This window comes from Dipodomys spectabilis, unplaced genomic scaffold (assembly GCF_019054845.1).
Source record: "Dipodomys spectabilis isolate Male_0828 unplaced genomic scaffold, ASM1905484v1 ptg000107l, whole genome shotgun sequence".
Taxonomy (NCBI): domain Eukaryota; kingdom Metazoa; phylum Chordata; class Mammalia; order Rodentia; family Heteromyidae; genus Dipodomys; species Dipodomys spectabilis.
Genome location: NW_024870784.1, coordinates 5,570,482 through 5,585,906, shown reverse-complemented (window position 1 = coordinate 5,585,906; position 15,425 = coordinate 5,570,482). Strand labels below are relative to the sequence as shown.

The 15,425-nt window shown below is 51.2% G+C and overlaps 1 protein-coding gene across 1 annotated transcript; it reads right to left on the bottom strand.

Moving 5' to 3' along the window:
- Window positions 1–403: 403 nt before the first annotated feature.
- On the bottom strand, window positions 404–11,232 carry Get1 (guided entry of tail-anchored proteins factor 1). Its single transcript, XM_042687267.1, has 5 exons — window positions 11,081–11,232; window positions 7,326–7,491; window positions 6,184–6,251; window positions 5,869–5,983; window positions 404–3,911 (listed from the first exon to the last, which is right to left on the bottom strand). The coding sequence occupies exons 1-5, from the start codon at window positions 11,180–11,182 to the stop codon at window positions 3,838–3,840; spliced, it is 525 nt and encodes a 174-aa protein (XP_042543201.1). The 5' UTR covers window positions 11,183–11,232; the 3' UTR covers window positions 404–3,837.
- Window positions 11,233–15,425: the final 4,193 nt, after the last annotated feature.

Below are 15,425 nucleotides of genomic sequence, written 5' to 3'. Positions count from 1 at the left end.
AAACCAACAACAATAGAAAATACAGGAAAGTTTCAAACATGTAAAGACTGAACAACACACTGTTGAGTGACCACTGGGTCATCAGAGAAATAAGGGGAGGAAATAAAAAGATGCCTAGGATCTATGGAAATGAAAACACAACTTACCAAAGATGGTGCTAAATGTTTCGGCTCTGAGTCCCTGTGTCAAAAAAAAGATATTACCCTGTAAAAGCAATTCAAACTGGACCTAAGATCTAACACTTGGAAAGTACTATAGGGGAACACTGGAAATATAGGCATAGGCAATTATTTCCTGAATAGGACTCCCAACTATCTAGGAAATAAAAACAAGAATGGATGTGAGATTGCATCAATAAGTTCATTTACATTGAAGGAAAGTTGCCAGATCAAGAGACAACCCACAGGAGAAAATCTTTGCCATTTATTTAACAAAAGATTAACAACCTGACGATGTAATGAGCTCCAAAATCATACATCAACAGAAAAAGTTAACTGTTAAGTGGATAAATAAGCAGGTTAATTATTTGAAAGTACAAATGGCTGATAAATACACCAAGAAATGTTCAACATCTTTTACTATAAAGGAAAGGCAGATCAAAAGTACATGGAGATTCCACCATACTAGTAAGAAGGGAAATAAGAAACCAAGAAATGCTAAGAAGGATGCTGAGAAAAAGGAACCCTCATACACAGCTGGTGGGAATGTAAATTAGTGCATCCACCATGGAACTCAATATGGAGGTTTCTCAAAAAAACTAAAAATACACCTGTCTTATGACCCTGCCAAGCCACTTCTGGGCATACATCTAAAGGAATGTAAGTCAGCATACAATAAGGATACCTGGCTACTCACATTTTTCGTAGCACTGTTCACAACAGCCAAGCTGTGAGATCAGCCCAGGTACCAAATAACTGATAAACTGACAAAGAAAATGTGTTTATCTATACAATAGAGTATAATTCATCCATAGAAAAGAAGAAGAATGAAATGACATTATCTGCAAGAAAATGGACCTAGAGATCAAGTGAGATAAGCAAGCCAAAATCAAAAGCCATGTATGTATTTTTTTCTTATGTATACATTCTAGATCCAAAATCATGGTGGTAATAGTATAAAACTAGACTGGGGGACAGGAGCCCAGGAGTGGGAGGGAGGGGTGTTGGGGGTGAAGGTCAAAGTATATTACACACACATATACTCCTTGCATAATGAAATTCAACAAGTAGTGTTTGAAAGGGAGAGAGGAGTGGTGGAGAGTAGAGGAAACGGAGCAGGGGTGGACATGTTTGAGGTACATTGTACATATTACAGAACTGTCACAACCTAGCCCCCTTGTATGATTGAGGTATACTAATCAAAATACAGTAAGAAGGCTGACTGAAGCCAACACAGGGCTTCACATCACAGCCTGTGAGGACCCAGACATTCCTGACCATGTTAATTGTTAATGCTTCAACTAGGAAGAAAACACCCTGCAAGAGGCACACAGGGCCTGGTGGAAAGCCACTGGTTTTCCTTCCTCAGTACTCGACTAAGCCTACTAGAAAGAGTCCACAAATGCCTCAGTAATGAGTCTCTGCTGCCCAAGGCACTTAGCAGCACTGCTTGGAAGAAAACCTTGCATTGCAAATCAGCTGACATGTCTGTTAAGATGGAAAGGGAAAGAAAATCCGAATCATCATCAGTGTCGGTGGTCAGGGACAGTGAGTAGAGCAGCCCGGCAGGGCGGCTTGTAGGGACTGTTTCTCCGAGGCCCGCTCTGCCTCCCCAAGCACCAGGGATATGTTTGAAAACCAGGCCAGCAGACATGAGTCTGGTCCCGTCAGAGATAGGTCCCGGGTGTGACCACAGATGCTCAGGGACACATACAAAAGTGGCAGCAAGCTGCGTGTGCCAGGGCCACCCCGCTTGGGGTATGAATTGGTATGATGGACTTTAAATCAAACAGATTCTATGTAAAGCGGTAAAACATTTAAAATATATATTCTTTTAAAGCATATGAAATACTTAAACATTTAAACACCTGTATTATGCACAAATATGATACCATAAACAGAAAAGCAAAAGCTCCAGCAGTCTCTGTCCTGTGGAGTTGCGTGGGATAGTGCTGTTTTTCTATGCTTTCCAAATTAAAAAAAAATTTAAATAGTTTTCCAAGTTTTGCTTTTATAATTTAAAGGCTTTAAGAACACACACATCAATATTCACAATGGTGAGCCAAGCAGTGGCTCACAGTAGAACCTGAGGACAGGACACAGTTGGAAGAGAGCATGTTTATTGATCTGTTTAAGAACAGATTCAAAAGAAAAAAAACAAATACAATGTAAAAGACATACCATGAGGTAAAACGTAAAGGACATGTATTTCTCTCCTGCTTAATCCTCAGAACTACACGAGCACATTAGCAGCTGTGGCGAAGCCTGCCGTTCCAGCAGCAGTGAGCTGTCAGTTTCCTGCGTCACCTAGCAGCACTCATCCTTGGGCCAGAAGGCTCTGGTTGGGGACATCTGGTTCTGATTAGTGATCTGCGTGGCCTCCAGGTGCACGATGCCCAACCTGGCACTCAGGCCTGCAGCTCGCTGGAAAAGGGCTGAGTGGGAAAGCTCCAGGAGGGACCGGATCTGCAGCCTTGCCCTGTGCCTCTATTCTCCTCCTCAGGCTCGCCTGTCATCCTTTGTAGCTGAAATGTCTCACATGGGAGAAGCTGCTGGAAGCAGTGTCCTCCTGTTGCTGTTCAAGGTAAACCCAGCTGCGCTCCCTATTCTGCATCTTTACGGAGCTAAGCAAGTGTAAGTCTGTCTGTATGTCTGCACGTAAGGGAGGGGAACCTTAAGCCTGCTCTGGGGGTCTTCAGGACAATAAAAGACCACACGTCCTCTCACAGTGCAGTCAGTTGAAATAATGAGCTACTTATTAGATCTTATTAGGAAACAAAAGAATATTAATACTATCTTTGAAGCACTAGTGATAGGACTTAGCTTAACTGTGTTATGGTCACACGGAGTGCAGGGCAAAGCTCCAGCCACGTGCCAGCAAAGGACACACACAGCAAGGACACGTCTGTGGAGAGGGAAGGCGAGCAGCACTCAAAGGTGTTGTCATTGGAAAAAGTGCTTCACACGTTACATTTTTACAGGCCAGACCAGCATCCATTCAACTAACTGAACCAGATCTCTGTTCCACAGAGCGTGAATGTTAACCGCTTACAAAACATATCATCTGGAACACTTTAAATACAAAACACACTTTGAACATGGGATGACAGGTAGGGTCTCAGGAGTACATTTATAATACAGTAATAACAAATTAACAGGTTCATAGTACTACAGTTACCTACTTTATACACACCATACAAATTTATGTCCAACAGTGACATATTTTAAAGAAAGGAAGAATGCACAGCCAGTGTTAACTAATATTAGTGTCATTCTTTCAGTTGTTCTCGTAAGATTAAACAGCAAATTTTTAAATTCTAATAGTGGTGAAAAAATTAAGTTACTTTCTAAACAGGGGTTTAAAACAACACTAAGTCTTTAAAGTACTTAAGTTGTTAGAAAATTCTGAGGACCAAAATACACCAAGTGCACAAACCATGAGGAGAGTATGTAGAGACCCCGTAACTTACAAACCTGGAGCCACGGTGGTTACCCGCCATGTCCTAAACGGGCTTTCTGGCTCAAGGACAAGACACAGTTATGATTCTTTGAAGACTCTCAAAGTCCAAGGAGAAACACATTCATAATGTGTACTTTTGTGTTTTTGTTAAAAGTGAACCAGATTTTTAACGTAACAAAATCCATCTTTAAAGTCTCATAGCCGGCAACATCTTCCTCTTCAGCTGAAAGGGTGAAGTACAATCGCCACCACTTTGTTACAGACCAAGATCCAACAGGTAATGCCGACACCACCTGCAAAGAGAAAGCCAGCATGGAGAGAGCATGCCAACAGTCTTCTGGCCATTGCCCTTCACTCACAGGAAACAGGACCCCAGTTCTTTCTGAGCACAACTGAGCACAATCTGTGCTTTGTTGGTTCAAATCTGGAGACTTTCACAGCTCACAGGACTGTACTGGTATGTGATGAGGGTTACACTGCACCGTGATCACTGCTTCAAGTCTGACAGAACTAGGTTGTAAGCACACATGTGGGAGTGTTTAGTCTGCAATCTCAAAGGAACAGCGCAAACAAGCAATGTATGCCCAGCCTTCAGGAGATAGAGAATCCAGCTCCAGTCCCAGGCTATGGGAGGCAACGAGGTCTGCAGCATGCAGAGTGGTCTGCTGTGTCTCTGGTCGGCACAGAGGTCCAGGCCTGAGCCCAGGGGTGCAGAGGAAGGTGGAACAAAGCACAGCCGAACTAGGATTCTGAGAGAACCATTCCTCTTGGGTCAGCAATCCATCGCCACCATAACTGCAAACTATAACCAAAGACTACCAAGGAAAGTAGGTGTCAGCCAGGCTCCGATGGCTCACGCCTGTCATCCCAGCTTCCCAGGAAGCTGAGATCTGAGGATCACAGTTCAAAGCCAGCCTGGGTAGGAAAGTCTGTGAGACACTTATCTCCAATAAACCACCAGAAAACTGAAAGTAGCTCTGTGGCTGAAGTGGTACAGCGCTGGCCTTGAGCTCAAGAGCTGAGGGACAGCACCCAGGCCCAGAGTTCAAGCCCCAGGACCGACAAAAATAAAAAATAAAAAAAAGTAGGTGCTGTGCATTACCTTCAATAGCAAAACCCTGGACCTAAATAAACATGCTTTTAACAAGAAAACCCAAATGAAGACAAGCTAGGGAAGTATTTATCCAAATCCTCCCCCCACTCCCTTTAAAGGCTGGGGTCCCGCGGCGTCCTGTGGGATTACTAGTAGGGCATGTCTTCCTGGGGACAAGGCGCTCCCGAGGGAGCACACTGGCAAGCTCACACCAGCTCTTCCCACCACCTAGGACGCCACGGAGGAGCCATCCAGGAACCAGCGAGACGCCCTCCTAACGGAGGTCTGCCAGCAACTTGGCTTTGGACTCCCCCAGTCCCCAGGAGATCAAGTTCTGAGAGAAACACCTGGTTGATAAGCTACACAGCTTACAGCATTTTGTTAGGCAGTCTGAACTAACACATAAGGGATGACTTCCATTATATAGTAAGAAGTGGATATAACGAAGAAGAGCCAGCCGCGCACGCACCAGTGGCTCACACCTGTCATCCTAGCTACTCAGGAGGCTGAGAGCTGAGGTTCGAAGTTCAAAGTCAGCCCAGGCAGGAAAGACCGTGAGTGTCTTATCTCCAGTAAACCACTAGAAAACTAGAAGTGGCGCTGTGGCTCAAGCGGTAGAGCACTTGCCTTGAGCTGAAGAGCAGAGCACAGAGACAGCGCCCAGGCCCAGAGTTCAAGCCCCACGACCAACCAAAAAGAAAAAAAAAAAGAAGATGATGAGCCAGATGGCCTTACCTACTTCACTAGTCATCGGAAGTAATGTGCCACCATCAGAGCGGCTCTCCACACCCAGCGGGCTTGTGAAACACTGCCCTCATTGTCCACAAAGCACTTTCAAATTCAGAAGGGTGACCACTCAGCAGCACCAGGTCCAAGCGCGGAGGTGCCGCGGATGGCCACCGCGAGGAGTGGACACGCAGTGGGAAGCCAGGGCAGGGTTCCAGATCCAACGCCCACCCAGGACTGCAGCCCAGCCTCACATTCTGACCTTGGAAAGGTGTAGCAGCTTCTCTAGACCTCGTGCAGGGCCCAGGTGCAGAGAGCTGAGCTCGCTAAGTGCATGCAGAGGATAAGGCCAGGCAGCCGAGACGCCCACCATGCGCCTCTACACAAGCCTGTTCGCAGTCTTCCATTGTGTTTGCTGGGAAAATCCTTACCTGCTACCCTCGTTGGAAAGGCTACCAGGCGGTCTAGTGGGGTGATCCATTTACTTGGTACCACAGCCACGGGGACAGAGTAATACTTCCAAATGAGCGAAATCATCAAGGCAGCCTAGAGAGACACTTTGGGTGAGTGAAAAACCTCCTGTGAGCCGCACGCACAATTACCACAGAAAAAGCGCATGAACAAACGCCACAGTCAGATTTCAAAAAGCACCAGTCCCTACAGCCACAGCCACACACATGCACACACACACCACCACCACCACCACCACCACCACCCACTTCCGGGCTGGAATGCAGAGCACTTACTTGCAGCACGTAGAAAGCGACGCTCATGGCCCACTTGATCTTGGCTGACTGAGCTGCCCGCGCTTTCACTGAGAGGAGAAATGGGACAGAATTGTGTGTCAGTCCTGGAAACTGGGGGCGTACGTAACACACGGAACACGCCTTTCCTCACCGAACACCTAAACAGAACAATCACTCCAGATTTAGAAAGCACAAAATAGAATGTGTAAGTAACTCGTCATCTTACGACACCACCATTTAAAACAGAATCTCCCTCAGATGGTGACATCTCAATGGCTTTCATTTGAAGTCCCTTAAGATTTCACCTGCACCAGCAATTCTCTTGGTACCGCATGGACCGTGGATTCATGGCTAAGTTTTCTCCCTGATTTCCTGAGCTACAATTCGTGCGGCTCCACAAGCCCCCCCCCCCCCCCCCCCCCCGCTTGTCCCGGGCCGGGGCAGGCCCCTGCCTTCTCCCCAAGATGATAGCACTCTCAATACAGGAAGTAGAAACGTGTTTTGGGCAGTGTGCAAAGTGGGGAGAGGCATGGGAATGGAGGAAGGGTGGGCAGACGCAGTCGTTACATTCATTGTGTACTGTGCAAACATAAACTGTGCAAACGTCACTGGAGAGAAGGGAGGGAGAAAAGGGGGAGAACAAAGGAAGAGGGGACACTGCCAAGAAGCACTGTGCCTATCACCTGACTCACGAAACTGTAACCCCTTTAACAACTCCTTATAATCCATTTTACCAGACGGCACGCTCCCTGCACACACGCGGCACCCTGCCACGCTGCACACGTGCCCTGCGCAGGACAGTGACCTAAGAGGTGAGGACATGCACTGTCCAGACTGAGAGGACACAGCCAGGCCCCACGGTGACATCTCTGTGGGCGTCCCTCCGAAAAGTGAGTTGGAAAATGTCCCCTGCAGAGACAGATGGCTCTGATGGCGGCCTAACAGGGTCCCTCGCTGCCTGTGTCCACACAGCCAGCCCTCCTGGCGGCCAGGAGAAAGGATTGGGGTGCCCGGGCATCTTCCGGACCTCTCGAAAGCGCCTACCAACATTTAGAAGCTCTGAGGAGGAAGTCTACCACCAACACTCCTCCACTGACCACATCTATCGTGTGGCCCTCTCTGGCGTGGCCGGAGCACAGTACCGTGGGTTTTGAGCTTATCGGTCATCTTGTTGATCTTTCTCTCCAGCCTGGCGTATCTAGCGAACTCGTCCATCATGTTGACCGTGGCAAGCTCCTGCTTCATGTCCTGGATCTCGGCCCGCATCTGCGACTCCTGCTCCGCGTCCTGCTGCAGCACCCTGGATACCTGGCGGGGAAGGCAGTGGCTCAGGCCTCCCGCGTGGGAAGCAGGGCCCCGCTCTCGTTCTGGGTCTGAGGAACACCGTGTGTCCTGACCAGGCCTGAGTGCAAGACGGGGCTCCGACACCACAGGTCCTTGGAAGGCTTAGCTCCTGCTGAGCACGCTGAGATCACGTCAGGCCTGACGTCACACACGCCGGCACAATCCCCGCCAGCCCAAGTCCTGGCTACCCACCACGCACCCCAGAACTCATTTTGGGTTTTGTGCCAGTAACAGAGCGAGTTTTGAATTCAGGGCCTTACGTTCTCACTGAGCTTTTTAATTTTTACACAAGGTTGGCACTCTACCAATTGAGCCATAGATCCACTTTGAGCTTTTTGTTAGTTAATTGGTGGTAAGAGCCTGTGTATTTGTCTGCAGGGCTGGCTTTGAACCGTGACCCCCGGATCTCAGCCTCCTGCATAGCTGGGATTACAGGAATGAGCCATGGGTGCGCGGCTCCCACAGGGAGTGTGGCCACTTGTGGAGGAGGTGCCAGGTAAGCACGGCCGACCTGGCTACGTGCGCAGGGCTGCGGCCGCCCTCACAAGCTAGTCCTCTGAGAAGCTTCCCTCCTTTGAAACCCACCCAGCCCACCCCCACAGGGCTTGGGCTGGTCCTTTGAGGGAACCGCTGCCAGTGCTCTAAGCACAGCTCAGCTGGAAAGAGCAGGGTGCCCTCCCAACATCCGTCACGCTGCGGCTGACCTACAGAGCCAGGCTCTGGGGCCTTTTCCTGCTCCCTACAATGACCACAGAGAAAAACAACAGTCCCCTCCTATTCCAACTGCAGGAACCCTTCGCAGATTGTTCTAGGAAAAGAGATGTACCTTTCACAGCAACAGGACGATTGGGATCAGAAAATGAACGCCAGTCCCATTATCAGAGCCAGAGACAGGGAACATTCTTCCTGAAGCCAAGGAAGGAACAGAGCCAAGGGCTCCAGTAGTGGCCCAGTGGAAAGGGCCTTCCTACAAAGAGGCACCCGGCAGGGGGAGGGCAGGGCACCCGGCAGGGGAGGGCAGGGCACCCGGCAGGGGAGGGCAGGCCAGGCTCTGTGAGATGGTCTGCAAGACTGCGTGGCCAGGGCTGGGAAGGTGGCTCAGTGGAAAAGTGCTTGCCTGGCGTGCATGAGGCCCTGGGTTCGATTCCTCAGCACCACATAAGCAGAAAGAGCCACAAGTGGCACTGTGGCTCAAGTGGTAGAGCGCTAGCCTTGAGCTGAAGAGCTGAGGGACAGCGCCCAGACCCAGAGTTCAGGCCCCACGACTGACAAAGAAAAAAAGACCACCCAGGCCAGAATCTGAACAGATGTCCAAGTCAGGGCAAACATGGTCTGAGAGCCATGTGAAGCGGAATAGGCACCCACAGAGCGTGAGGATGGAGGGAGGCGAGATTAACTGCGTGAGGAGGGAGGGATGAGAGACTGGTGCAAAGGACTGAGCATATAACAATGCTGACGCTAATGGGAGCCAGCGAAGACAGGCAGAAATCTGCAATGGAAGGGGCTGGAACGAACCTGGAATTCCAGGGGTAAATGAGTGCTTCCTACACACGGAAAGGAGAACACAGATGGCATGTTTGTGAAGGGGGCCCTCCAGGCAAGCCCAGGGGTCCCTGCTGGTGGATGCCGCCCGCCCGTGAGTATGTGCTGGTGACCTCCTCCCCTCCCCTCTCTGTTGGCTGCACACTAATAGCCAACACTCAGGGGATGAGGATGAAGGCCGCCAGGTGGCGCCCACCGACTGTTGGAGACAAGCCTCTGTCCCTGGACGGAGTGACCTGCCAGTGACCTGCCCCAAGTAATCAGGGAATACCCTGAAATGGGAGCTCCCACCACGGGCTGAGATGCACAAGATCCAACATGGCCCCCGAGATCCAGTCCAAATCAAACACACGCACCAGAGACAACAGGAGTATGCCAAGTACTCACAGCACACAATCGATGGCCTGGGGTCTCAGAACAAGTGAAAGCCTGGACAGCACTTCAAGAGCAATGAGAGCCACCATACTCCATAGCCGCTACTGACAAAGCTTGTCCACCAAAGCCTGGGCGACAGCGGCTGCCCTACTTCCAGATGTCTCAGGGAGTGTTTTTTTGTGCTGCATGCATACTGTAAACGGGTTGTTAAAAAGATGAAATGGTAGTGGATTTGCCACAGTCCAAGTACACATTCATAGGACCTTTCTGCCTGCCAAACCACAGAACATCTGCAGTCAGAGCCAGAGCAACAGCCAAGCCCCGGGCTGAGTCACGCACCAAGGCCCTGCTGCACCTGCACCATGCGGCCTGAGCAGACCACAACATGGGCCACAGGCCTTGTGCAGGGAGCAGGGGTCTGCACACCCTCTGTGTGTGCCCCTGCCCCACCCGGCTCTACCACCACTCTCACCAGAAGAGAGAGATTCATTTACCTTTTTCTTTGAGTTGGGGTGAGATGATGGGGGTACTATGGCCTGTCTTGAGGAAGAGGGGAAGAGAAATTCTACTTTCTAGAACCTGCTTGTAGGTAAAAGGACTAAGTCATAGAAAAACAGAAAATCAATCAAGCCTCCCGAGGCCTAAAGGGACCCAACACAGACGAAACTGTCATCTTTATTGTTGTGAAGCCACCAGAAAATGACAAAAGCTAAGGGGATTAGGAGCCAGGAGCTGCAGGCAGAGCATCGATGCACCATGCGTCACCACAGCCAGAGCACATAGAAAGAACATCACCGGTGATTAGGAAAATGCCCATCAAAACCACAATGAGGGGCTGGGAAGGTGGCTCCGTGGTAGAGCGCTTGCCTTGCATGCAGGAGGCCCTGGATTCGATTCCACAGCACCACATAAGCAGAAAAAGCCAGAAGTGGTGCTGTGGCTCAAGTGGTAGAGCGCTTGCCTTGAGCTGAAGAGCTGAGGGACAGCGCCCAGGCCCAGAGTTCAGACCCCACGACTGACAAAATAAAATAAAATAAAGTGGAATGCGGGTTCCAGGGCTGGGAGAGGCAGGGCGGGGCCGTGCGCTGGGTACCGGGCACAGGATCAGTCAGGGAAGATGGCAAAGCTCTGCGAGGCTGCGCGTCAAGACCTAAGGCGATCAATGCTTTGTCCAAAGACGAGAAGGATGCGCGGAGGCCAGCGGTTCAAGTGTTCTATCAAGGCAACGGACAGGGCCTCCTCTGCCAGACCCGGCGAGGGGGGCACCGGGATGAGAGGAGACGCCCCGCCAGAGGGGCAGGGCCCTGGGACGGCCCTGCGCACCCCGCCGGGCAGGGGCTGCTGGGGGCGCCCGGCCGGCAGGACAAATCCGGACACCGCCTGATCTCCGGTTAATCAGCGGGGGGGGGGGGGGGCACCAGAATGAGAGCAGGCCCCGAGTTCAAGCCCCACACCCCTGGCACGCACGCACGCTCACTCCCAGCACGCACACCTAAAATCACGCCACCGTCTGACCCGGCGCCTGCGCAGGTGAGCCGGGCCTCCGGCCGCCGTCCACAGACCCTGCCCCCCGCCCCGAGTCCACGCCGGCCCCACCCGGCCCGCGCCGGGCCTGGGACGCCCGGCCGCCACTCACGAAGGCGGAGAAGGACGGGAGGAGGATCCGCAGGACGTTGCACCCGAACACGAAGCCCAGCACCAGCAGCCACGCCCCGCGGTCGGCCTCGCCGGTGCCCATCCCGACCGGGCCCCGGCGCCCGCACCGCTACGGCGGCTCCGAGCGACCACGCCGGCCACCGTGCCCGCGCCTGCGCGCTGGGACCCGGCGGCGCTCGGGTCTCCTAACCACCGCCCCTCCCCCCGTCACCCCCCTCCCCACCCGTCCCGTCCCGCCCGTGCGCACACGCGTAAGCGGCAGCTCCCCAGGGGCCGTCCCCGTGACCGCGCCTGCGCTCTGACGTCCCGCGGCTCCTAGGAGGCGCTCTGTCTTCCTTTGAGCCCGTCAGGCTTCCGTAGCCCACCGGGCACCTTGCCAGTCGTGTCTGCACTGCACACAGTCCGTGTCAGCCGCGCACTGTCGAGCGGCAGGTAACGGGGAGGGCCTGCGGTGCCACAGCTAAACACGGCAGGAGCCGGGTGTAGCTCCGTGGTTTACCGTCAGCCAGGAATGGAGCACACTCAGAAGCCAGAGAACCCCAACTCACGTGTGCAAAGTGAATCAGCAAGAGAGGCCTGGCCGTCTTTGGATCCGAAGACCCCTTCCAGCCCCTTCCAGCAAGGGCCGGGTGCTACGGTCCCCGCGGCAGGCCTTGCCTGGCAGCGGGCTGCTGAACCCCCTGCGACCTCTTCTCCAGGATCTTCCCGTCCACGGCCCCACCCCACGCTGCAGGCGGGGTGCCCGTCCGCTCTCGGGACCTGCCTCCCCCTGCTCCCCAGCCATCCCCAATCTGTGCCTGAAGAAACCAGTGCTCGCTCCCAGGCTGCATTCCCCCAGCACCACGTCTCCCCAAAGAGCCGGGCCGGCCCGTTCCCAGGGAAGCAAGGCTCTAACAGCAACCAAACCCCACTGGGGAATATCCCAGAAATGTGCCGCCTAGGTGGCTGCTGGCCTTCAGAGGTGGTTAGGTTTGAGTACTCGGTTCTGTTGTTACTCCATTTGTGCACACAAAAGCACAAAATCAAGATATCTTAGTACAAATCAGTAGAGTTCTGGTACAGGTTAAAATGGTTAAAAAGAGCCTCATTAATAAGATCGTGTTACCTCCGTGTGATACTTTGAAGTAACATAAATTCATTATCTTACAGTTCTAGAGCTCAAAATTCTTTTTTTTTTTTTTGCTGGACGTGGGACCTGAACTCTTGACCAAGGCGATGTCCCTCAGCTCTTCAGCTCAAGGCTAGTGCTCTACCACTTGAGCCACAGTGCCACTTCCAGCTTTTTCTGCTTATGTGGTGCTGAGGAATCGAACCCAGGACCTCATGCATGCAAGGCAAGCACTCTGCCACTGAGCCACCTTCCCAGCCCAAGGAGCTCAAAATTTTTTGGGGGGTCTGGTCGTGGGGCCTGAATTCTGGGCCTGGGCGCTGTCCCTCAGCTCTTCAACTCAAGGCTAGCTCTCTACCACTTGAGCCACAGCGCCACTTCCAGCTTTTTTCTTTTTGCTTATGTGGTGCTGAGGAATCCAACCCAGGGCCTCAGACATGCAAGGCAAGCGCTCTACCACTGAGCCACCTTCCCAGCCCAGGAGCTCAAAATTCTGAAGTGCATCTCACTGGCTAAGAATAAAAGCGTTGGCAGGGTTGCTTCCTTCTACAGTCTCTTGCATTTTCTAGCCTTCACAGGCTGCCAGCATCCCTAGTCTTCTAGGCTTTTTCTATCTTGAAAGCCAGCGTTACTGCACTCTGGCCTGTTTCCATTGCCTCATCTCCTCTACCCTCTCTTTCCCACTATCGAGACCGGTGATTACATTAGATTTATATAAATAAGCCAAGATAACCTTCCCATTCACTTTTCATAGCTCCCATAGTAAAGGCCCTGGGGCTGATTCCCCAGCAGTGTGTGCGCGCATGCACACACTTATATGCGCAAAGTTCTTTTTTCAGGGCTGGGAAGTTGGCTCAGTGGTAGAGCACTTGCCTCACATGCATCGATTCCTCAGCACCACATAAGCAGAAAAAGCCAGAAGTGGTGCTGTGGCTCAAGTGGTGGAGCACTAGTGATGTAACATATTCACAGGTTCTGTGGATTCAAATGTGGACTTTGGGAGGAGACATTATTCTGCCTGCCAAAAAGACATTAGGAAAATAAACTAAGATGATTGTGACACAATGGGAAAACCCAAAGTATCAGTAAATGATAACATGCTCCAGAAGACAGGCTGAGACCAGCATCTTGCCTCAGCTTCTCCAGAGATCTCATGACATCAGCTCCTAACCCATCTCCCTTGGAGCTTTTAGGACTGTAGTGTCAACTGTTCACAGAAACAGCCAAACGCTAGGGAGGGTCTCCAAAAGGGAAAATGTCTCTACCTGGCCCCTGGATACTGGATTTATGATGCTGACACAAAGAAAAGGAATTTTAGAACTCTCATAGTTAAAGACCAATACAGCTTATTAGTAAAGCAATGGAAAGACTAGTACACAGGCAGCCAAGGGTGTGGGCACACAGGATGAGAGTGAGCTAACTACTGTATCAGCACTGGTATTTGTGACGAGTATCAGTCCGGACACCTGGTAGGTTCAACTCAATAACAGCTGTGACACTGTTGGGACCTTGTCAGTCTAGCCCAGAGATATCAAGCCATTGTGATGCAGAGGTATGCTCTCCTTGAGCATCCTTTTAAACAAAAGATGTGTTTCATGGAATGCCCCTTCTAAGCCCTGTGTCCTTCCTTAAAATAAATAGACTTTGAAACTACGCTGAGCCACACAGCTAAGCCTTGTCTCATAGAAAGCAAGGAAGGGAGGAAAGAATTAAGAGGGAAGGGAGCAGGGGAGGGAGAAAAGGTGTGGTTTGGGGGACATCCCAGCAGAATCCAATAATTGGGAAGATGCTAATGTGGGAGATAACCCATTTTCTTTTTTTTTTTTTGGGAGGGGGGTCCAGTCATGGGGCCTGAACTCTGGGCCTGGGCGCTATCCCTCAACTCTTCAGCTCTTCAGTGGTAGCCCTCTACCACTTGAGCCACAGTGCTACTTCCAGCTTTTTTCTTTTTGCTTATGTGGTGCTGAGGAATCGAACCCAGGGCCTCATGCATGCAAGGCAAGTGCTCTACCACTGAGCCACCTTCCTAGCCCTCCCCCCATTTTCTAATTGTTTGTGATCGTTTGGGTTGCTGATGCTCAAAGCCAAGTATCTCTGCTCTCTCACATACAAACCACCAGTCTTACCAGATTCCTTCCATCAAAAACTATCCAAAATCTCCTCACCACCAGTAGTTTCCATCCCCACCATCAATATCTCAGTCATTCATCACCTAAGTACTGTGACACAGCCCAGCTCATCTCCTGTGCCCAACAGCCACACCCACATCGCTCAGAGTCCACATCGACCACACATTCCCCACCTACAATCCTGCATAGTGTCTTCTACCCTACACACGCCAGGTGGTGTTTCCTTCTCTAACCACAGCACATACCACTCGACCACATTTCTACCCTTCAATTACACAGAGATCACCGCCAACTTGACCCCTTTGTACTAGCTCCTGTCTCTGCCCAGCATCTGCCTCTGAAACTCCCAAAGGCCCAGTTGTCCTCAACCTCTCACTGCCTGCCTCCGTCCAAAGCCTCCCCTGGCCTGCCTTTCCCACATCTGTAATGTGTGACATGCCTTCTTCCTAGAGCTTCTGGTTTGGTTATTTGCTGCCTGTCACCTCATGCCATAGCACAAACCCTTCGAGGGTAGGCAGCTCCCCCGCCCGCCCCTCCTCCTCCTCGTCCTCCTCCTCATTCTCATTATGGCACTGGGGCTCTTATGGCCAATTAGCCAGCAAAAAGCCAGAAATAGATGCACAGAACAAAATGTAGAGTGCCAGTTTAAAGGACAAAGTCCAGGCCCTGAGTTCAGGTCCTAGAACCAGCACACATGTGTGCGTGTGCACTCACATGCACACACACACACACACACACACACACAAAACTGGCATTGTACCACTTGAGCTTCATTTCCACTTCCAGCTTTCACTGGGCTGCTTTGAACTGGGATCTCAAAGCTTCTTGAGTAGTTAGGTCTACAGGCATGAACCACAGTCACCGAACTCCATTCTTCCTTAAAACCACTTTGTCAAAATATGATTGACACATAAAAAGCAGTACATAGTTTATACAAAGAAGTCAATGACTTTGTGAGCAATTGTGCACCTATAGAACCATTATCACCATAAGCATAAATATGTCCCTCGCCTGCCTCCTACAGGTACATCATTTCCTGTTTATTGCTGTGGTTGTTATTTCGTAGTAAGAATACAACATATTAGCCC